Here is a 7,596-nt window from a genome sequence, read left to right as displayed (position 1 = left end):
GCCACAACAACCCTATGCAGCACTGTGGGCCTGGGGTAGAACAGCTGGAACGATGTGTGTTGGGAAAGGATTTGGTTGTGGGGAAGTATCTTTGATAAAGCAGATTTTATTTACTATTACCCAACACTTATCTTTTCCACCCCTGGTTCCTCTCTGGCCGAGTACTTCACGTTCACAGTCTTCCCAACACTCAACTAAACATACGGATACTGGATAAACATCAATGGCTGCTAACTGAGCATATACTGCTAATTCATTAACTTCTCACATTTGCTCACTAAACATTAGGCCATTCTTCCTGGATACCTGCTGAGAGATAAGTTTAAAAGGAAAGATGTAGGGGAGTATCTGTTGCATTCCTCCTAACCCCAAAGGTGGGACAGTTTCACCTCATGTAGAGGCCCTACGTTGGTTTTTCACTGAAGGCCTCTTGGCCAAACAGAAGAGCCCATAACACCAAACCTGCAGTTTTTGCATTCCTTATTTCATCTTAACTACTCAGCATGCATAAATATGGTAAGTTTACCTAAAGGACAAGAGATGAGGATTATTAAAGACTTTCCTTTGTTGGAATGAAGAGAATCTGGTGTAGGAAGCCTGCTTTGGTAGGGGAGTTGGACTCGATGATCTCTGGAGGTCCCTTCCAAGCCCTACAAATTGTTAGTACCAATCAAGTTCACTAGATGACAGTAGAGACCATCAAATACTCGCATTGCCAGTTCTAAATGCAGAAACAACCTTTCATTCCCATATTCACCTCCTCCTGTACAGGTCATCTTCCCCATTTGTTCCTGCCCGGAACAAGGGGGTCCCATAGATAATTAATGGGCTCTTCCATCATTTGGCAGCCCGCCGTCTGCTCCTTTGGCACACATGGACCCCAGGTACCTTGCCACTCACCCCCATAAGCCACCTCAGGTGCAGCAGGGTTGCCCCTGGTCAGCTTGACCTTCATAGCATCTGCTCACAGCCAGGCCAGGTGTACAAGCCAGACTTGGTGATGATGTGAGAGGGTCCCTCTGGCACACATAGTTACAATCGGTTCTCTCCCTCCATGTCTGTTGATACTTGTTTACACCTCCAAGATCTTTTGCTCATCAGAGTGTGAATGTCTTCATTTTCTCCCGACGAGAGACAGATTCAAGGAAGCAAAGTAAGGGACCCGGATAAATAAATGGAAGGGGCTTGGAGAGAATGTAGTTACAGGGACGATAAAGCATGCAAACAGCAGGGAAATGGGGCAGTGGTGGAGGTGTACCAAGCAGAGCAGAGGGGGAAGGGAACCATCTCTGAGACCTTGGGAGTCTGTCATCTAAGAGAAGGAACTGATAGGGCTAAAGGGTGAACAGGATGCTCTGGTTATGCTGTCCTGCTGGTTTGCACAGTAAATCTTGTTATATCTGGGGTAAATGGGGAACCTTTTGTCTGTTACCACTGTTCCTTGATAGAATGTCTAACCAATGAACTGCTAGTGGATTTACTGCTTGTTAGCATAGGACATGTAAATGTATGCTGAGCAAAATAAAGAGAGCTATTCTGATGCCACAATAACTGAGAGCTTCCTAACTCGACTGAGCAGCGACATTTGGGAGCGCTGGTCAATGCATGGCTGAGCAAGGGCCTGCAGTGTGCCCAGGTGGCCTCGGGGGCCATTGGCATCTTGCCTTGTACCAGCAGCAGAGCAGCCAGCACTGCTGGAGCAGGGGCTGATCGCCCCTCTGTGCTCAGCTCTGGTGCAGCTGCACCTCGAGTGCTGTGTTCAGTTCTGGGCCCCTCACTACAAGGAAGCCACCGAGGCCATGCAGTGTGTCCAGAGAAGGGATTGCAGCTATGAGGGGTATGAAACACCTTATGGGTCTTATGGGGAGCAGCTGAGGGAACTGGGATGGTTCAGTCTGCAGAAAAGGAGGCGCTTTCCTTCCCAACGGGTCGGCCACACTACGGGCAGAAATGCCACTGCCCCGATTAAAGCGGTGGATGCCATCTCCCCCAGGCAGATGCTGATCCTGCGCTCCCAGCACCCAGTGTGTCCGTGCCGCATCCCACCATGCCCACGATCGGGACACCGCTTCCTACAACGCGCTGCCCGCTGCCATCCTCGGGCTCCACCGTGTTCGGTGCGGGCAAGAGCCGGCCGTGCCCGGGCTGACCCAGCGAGCCCACCCAGAACCGGGCGGCCGCTCCCGCCGCCCCACGACGTCCCTCATCCTCGCTGCCCCCCCCAGCTCTACTCGGGACGCGGCCAGCGCCGCTCCCCCCCCCCACCCACCGCTTCCCCCCGCGGGTCCCCGCCCTCCTCCGCTTCGTGGGGGCGGTTCCCGGTCGGCCCCGCTGCGGAGAAAGCGACGCGCTCGGCGGCTGCAGACAGTTCGTTTTATTAGCAAAGAGCGGGGACAAAGCGCCGCGCGGCTCCGGGATCCAGCCCGAAGGCGCCGGCGCTGCGCGGCTCCGTCCGAGTCCAGGGCTCCGAGTCCGTCCGAGTCCGGGGCACCGCGGGACGGCAGCGCCGGCTCTCGCCGTGGGGACGCGGCCCCGCAGACGGCTCCGCGGCTCCGCCGTCGCCGCTCGGAGGCCGCCCCGTCCCGCGGCGCTGAGCCGGAGCCGCGCGGGGTCACCAGCTGGGCTGCGCGTCGCCGGGGCTGATCCGCTCCAGGATCTGGCTGTAGCGGCGCGTGAGGGCGGCGGTGTCCCTGGTGAGGTGGCTGAGGATCTGCTGCAGCCCGGCCAGGTGGTGGCACAGCCGCTGCTCCAGGCTGCCGTCCGCCCCGTCGGCTGCGGCGTCGGCGTCGTCGTCGTCGTCGCTCGCGGAGCTGCGCTCGGTGACGGAGGCCAGGCCGCGCTGCACCACGGGCTTGATGGCCTTGAGGAGCTGGTAGCGCTCGTACAGGTCCGCGGAGCCGTCTGAAGCCGGGTCGGCCCCGTCCTGAGGGAAGACCCCTCTGAGCAGGCTGGGGAACATCACCTCCTGCTCCATCTTCTGCGTGGCCGAGAAGTACTGCTCCATGGCCCCGCGCCTCGCCTCTCCTCGCGTCCTGCCGCTGCCCGGCCCCGCCGGCTCTTTTATGCCGCTCCGCTCTCTTCTCCTCCCCGCTGCGCTCCCCGCCCCGCTCGGGCTCCGGTCCCGCTGGGTCGCGCCCCGTCCCTGGCTCCGTGCCCCCGTCGCCGCTGGGTTGGGGCCGCGGTGCCGGGGTCGGACGGCACCTCTGCCCCCTTGTGCTTGCGGCACTCTGGGGACGTCAGTGCCCGGGGGTTGAGCAACGCCGCGCCGCACCGACGGCACAGGGCTGACGGCAGCGCCGGCGGACGTGGAGCCGCGTGCCAAGTCCCGTCGGGCTCCTCTGCCCAGTGCTGCCAGAAGGGCCAAAGGACAGTCGGGCTGTGTGGCAACCCGCTCCTATTTTGGGAACAGAAATGAGCTGCTTTTGCAACCCACGGCGGGGGCAGCTCTGTGCCACGGGCACAGCAGGACACTCACCTCTTGGAGCAAACACGCCGGGCCCCGCGATTGCCCCCAGATGTTCCCATCGTGCCTGTATGAGTCGTGCTTGTCCACGTGTGTCCATGGAGCTGCATGTGCTCCAACAGCTCCATGTCTCCATGTACTGAGGACTCCACTTCTGCTTTCCATAGTGTGCACTTACATAGGGTGCATACAGCGAATCTGGTTTTGTTCCTTTCCTTTTTTAAGAAGTAGCCGGTGGGTTTAAGGGCCTTAGTTTAGGCGTCTTAAATGACAGCCTGGTTGTCAAGCCTGGCAGGTCTGGCCCAGAGTAACCAAGTAACACCAGAATAACCAAGTCCTAAAGACACATCTGGACAAACTGCTGGGTCTGCCGTGTCCTCTCACAGCATCCAGAGGTCACCAGTGACACAAGAAGGGCCCAGTGGAGCACAAAAGTCCCAACCAAAGCCGCTCGGTCTCTCAGCATCGTCCAGGTCAACCGGTTGCTGCTCAGTGCCACCAAGCAAGCTTGCAGGCTCACTACCTTGGAATACTGGTAATGTGTGGAATCAAACACCATAAGACACATGAGATTGTGGTGGAGGTATGTTTATTAGGGAAAATGGATGGAATTTTGAGAAATTATTAATTTGCTGTCCCGCTCTTTTAAGCATGTCACAAAGATGTGGTGGAGGACTCTGGTGGTGGCTGGATGAAGGATGTTTTGGACGTTGGATGTCTTTCTAGCTGTGAACTTTCAACCTTTTCAGGGGGCTGCACTGTGTTGTATCAGGAACTGTCTTCTTATGGAGTCTCTCCACCACAGCGGGGATGTTGGCAAGGTGGAAATGTAGACAGCTCTGTTCCTCGCCCCCTTTTCCTGCTCCTGCTCCTGTAGGAGAAACGACAGAAGTACACTGTTGTTATACAGATGGAAATGATGCTTGGGAATTGCTCCCACCATTTTGTGCTGTCCCGTTTGATCTCGACAATTTTCCCCCCAAATAATCTGGTGTTGCTGAGACATGTAACTCATCTCTCAAAGTTGGTTGAAGAGATACATCAAAGTGTCGTATCTCTCCAGCCACATGGGTATCCAAAACCAGCACCTAGACACCCAATCTCAATGGGAAAGTGCAACCTGTATACACCTGGGATCTACCTGCAAGTAGAGGATGTTGTCTTTGGAGATGGCTTCCATCAAGTCCTTACTGAGGGAAGGACCGGCTGTGCAGTTTCCTGACTTCTGCCACAGCCGCATGCAGTGGGGAGCTTGGTCTCTCTGCCCGCTGCCTGTAGAAGAGCATGTAGGCAGTGGCACTGGGAAATAAAGAAGTCAGGTTGCTGATGGTTTCAAAGGAGCAGGTGCAAACCCTGTGGTCGTTGAAGAGGTACCACGGGATCTCAGAGTCCAGCTGCTTGTTGGAAGCCAGTTTTGGTGTCCCATCCCGAGGCTGTGTGTTGGGCACGGTATCGGTGCACTCTCTGCAGAAGCAGTAGTAGTGTCCGCTCTCGGAGGTGATGCCTGAATGCACCACCACGCTGCAGAGGTCGTACACGGTGGACACAAAGGTGCTGCCCAGGTCAGATCTGCCCATCCCATGCCGACAAACGTCCTCAGTTTCCTCAGAGCTGACGAGGATGGGCAGTTTGAGCACCTCAGGAATGGAGACATTGTCCAGGATCTTCGTCCTCTTCATGGTCTTTGGGTCAAAGGAGAAGCGCAGCAGTGTGAGGATGAGGTAATGTGGGGCCTCTGTCAGCTCTGCCACCTTCTCAGCATCCTGCAAGGAAGCACATTTCTTGCAGTGGTATTGATTCTCTGCGGTCAGTCTCTCTGGGGATAGAAAATTGTTGATTAAATCCCCAAGAGATCGGGACTCCTTAGGAGCGCGTGTCTGCTCCCCAGAAGCCCAGTCAGCATCTCTGGTTGTATGTGCTGGTTCTCTGGGCTCCTGCAAACCCAGTATTTCCATCAGCACCGGCTGGGCTCCGGGATCTCCAGACACAGCAGGCTTCCTCCGGATCCAGGCAGATCCTGTTGGCTGCTTTTTGGGAGACTCAATAAACTGTGGGCCGATTTCTTCCACTTGTACAACAGAGGTGCTTCCTGGCCTGCACGTGGATTCCCTTGTTCCTCTTAGGACTGCTCCCGGTTGCTCTTTGCACTGCACTGTGCTTCCCACAATGCTAATTGTCCATCTTGTTTTCATCGCGGTTGTCTTCTGCAGCTTTCGGCATTCCGTGTTGAATTTAAACGAGAGTGACTCCAGCCCTGATGACAAAACTGAAGTCGCTCTTTGCATTGTTGGAGCACAGTCAGGTAATTATTTCATGTTCTAGTTATTTCTTTGGACCAAAGTCCAAACACCACAACAGCAACAAACCTTTAGATTCCAGATGTTGTGAATCTTTCAATTTGAGGGAAAGTAAGAAAAATAGCCCATACACAAAGTAATTAGGAGTCCTTTCTCCACCAACCTGAAATTGAGCATGAGTGACTCCAGATGGGTCATATCTCAATCCATTGGTGAAGGCACCCGTCTGTCCCCAGAGACACCGTGTTGATTTTCACTTGTGTGAGCCCACTGACCCGCACCTCTCTGTTTTCCAAGACTTGACTGGCAGCTTTGCCTTGTTCCATTGTGGTGCTACACCATTACAGATCCATTGCAGATCACATTCAGGGCATGACTTAGAGAACATCTTAGCTTGCACTAAGATTTGGTCATAAAAGAGCCTGTTTATTCCAAGCAGGTTATGGTGTGTTGATGTGCATTCACGTACTTGCTTGTTGTGTAGCTTGTACTTAATGATTTCCCAGTAATTTCCTACAATCCTTCTAGTTATTTTTCTTTTGGCCTAGTACGTAAAGTCATTTCTCCAGGTAATTACGGGTCTGCCACTGTATTAATGTGACACAATTGCCTAAAGGCACTGATTACGTTGCCCAGTAATGCAGTTTACCTCCCTGCAGAGATCAGAGGATGGATGGAAGTTTAGTCGATTTTTATAGGTTTCTTTTTTTAATCAATGGACTTGGTATCAAATTAAGGATCAAATTAAGTTCAGGCTGAAGTTAGTAGAAGTCTGTGGGTCAGGAACAGAAAGCATTTTGAAACTGAATGAAGAAATGAATGCATGTTTGTTCATATTGAGTACCAAATTGATACATGCTGGTAAAGGGGGCACATAGAATCTGTTATCCCCGTGGCAGTCCAACAGAGAGATGTTCAGCAGGGCTGAAATTCATCCTTCCAGTGCTGGTTGCCACATACCAAACCAGTCTTCTCCTATATGAAGTGAGACCCGGTGGCTTAAATGTGTTTTTCCCTCTCTCTGCCAGCGACCTGCCATCTCACCCAAGAGCTTCCTGTCTGCCTCCCAGCCATTCTGGTTTACCCCTGGTTCTCAGCAGGACTGCTCGGAGTATCTCAAGTACCTCCTGAATCGGTATGTGGCAAGCAATCTTAATTTTGGAGCCCAGACGTGATGATGCCCCAAGCCTTCACGTCATATGAAATGCTGACCCCTCTGAAGTGGTGCAAGTGGCTGAGAACAGTGATTGGGTGTAAAAGATGGGAAAACCAGTCTGGGACTTAGTAGAACTCTGTTTGTGCCAACCTGGGGGGAAGAAATGAATTGGGCTTGAAAATTTCTGAAATTCCCACGTTCAAGAGGAAAATGTTTGCCTGACAAGCCTCCTCTCTAAATGGTGATTTTGCCTTTCTTTCACCAACAAATCCCAAGTCCCCAGAGTCCTAGTGATGCCCCACAAAGTGGGGTCAATGCATGTTGACCATCTGTGCCTTCTGCACCACTACACTTGGCATCAGGCCCCTGTGCACAGACAGAAGCCATACTGTAGAAGCTCATGCTGTATGTTTTATTGTTCTCATCTTTTCTTCTACCAAAGATTACATGAAGAAGAAAAAGCTGGAAAGATCTACTACCAGAAGCTCAAGGAATCCAGCTTGATGTCTCAAGCCATGGAGCATCAATCCATAAACAAGACACTGATTGAGAAGATGTTTTGGGGAAAAATGATAACAAAGATTCGTTGCTTGAAGTGTTTGAACATCTCTTCACGAAAAGAAGCCTTCACAGACCTGTCATTGGTGTTCCCCCCATCAGACAGGACCCACGCGCAGCCA

General features: G+C 53.1%; 3 protein-coding genes across 3 annotated transcripts in view; 1 reads left to right on the top strand and 2 right to left on the bottom strand.

Moving 5' to 3' along the window:
• Nucleotides 1–2,354: 2,354 nt before the first annotated feature.
• Nucleotides 2,355–3,057, bottom strand: LOC107308548 (thyroid hormone-inducible hepatic protein-like). The gene has a single exon (XM_015852515.2). It carries the CDS (start codon nucleotides 3,002–3,004, stop codon nucleotides 2,612–2,614), a length of 393 nt encoding a protein of 130 aa, XP_015708001.1. The 5' UTR covers nucleotides 3,005–3,057; the 3' UTR covers nucleotides 2,355–2,611.
• A 978-nt stretch (nucleotides 3,058–4,035) lies between these two features.
• LOC116653131 (ubiquitin carboxyl-terminal hydrolase 35-like) lies at nucleotides 4,036–5,655 on the bottom strand. The gene is made up of 2 exons (XM_032443312.1): nucleotides 4,605–5,655; nucleotides 4,036–4,334 (listed from the first exon to the last, which is right to left on the bottom strand). The coding sequence occupies exon 1, from the start codon at nucleotides 5,653–5,655 to the stop codon at nucleotides 4,651–4,653; it is 1,005 nt and encodes a 334-aa protein (XP_032299203.1). The 3' UTR covers nucleotides 4,036–4,334; nucleotides 4,605–4,650.
• Nucleotides 5,656–5,678: 23 nt separating this feature from the next.
• The window catches only part of LOC116653128 (ubiquitin carboxyl-terminal hydrolase 35-like), a 3,026-nt gene continuing 1,108 nt past the window's right edge, over nucleotides 5,679–7,596 (top strand). Inside the window, exons 1-3 of the mRNA XM_032443290.1 lie at nucleotides 5,679–5,765; nucleotides 6,789–6,895; nucleotides 7,359–7,587. Coding sequence (XP_032299181.1) covers nucleotides 5,721–5,765; nucleotides 6,789–6,895; nucleotides 7,359–7,587 — 381 coding nt within the window. The 5' untranslated portion in view covers nucleotides 5,679–5,720. The remainder of the gene's footprint in view (nucleotides 5,766–6,788; nucleotides 6,896–7,358; nucleotides 7,588–7,596) is intronic.

Source organism: Coturnix japonica, chromosome 1 (genome assembly GCF_001577835.2).
Source record: "Coturnix japonica isolate 7356 chromosome 1, Coturnix japonica 2.1, whole genome shotgun sequence".
Classification (NCBI taxonomy): Eukaryota; Metazoa; Chordata; class Aves; order Galliformes; family Phasianidae; genus Coturnix; species Coturnix japonica.
Note: the sequence above shows the minus strand (reverse complement) of the source record. Positions and strands in the feature narration are given on the sequence as shown.

What these genes read in the sequence shown, in the direction of transcription:
- LOC116653131 (XM_032443312.1), bottom strand. Translation starts at nt 5,655, where the DNA reads ATGAAAACAAGATGGACAATTAGCATTGTGGGAAGCACAGTGCAGTGC.
- LOC107308548 (XM_015852515.2), bottom strand. Translation starts at nt 3,004, where the DNA reads ATGGAGCAGTACTTCTCGGCCACGCAGAAGATGGAGCAGGAGGTGATG.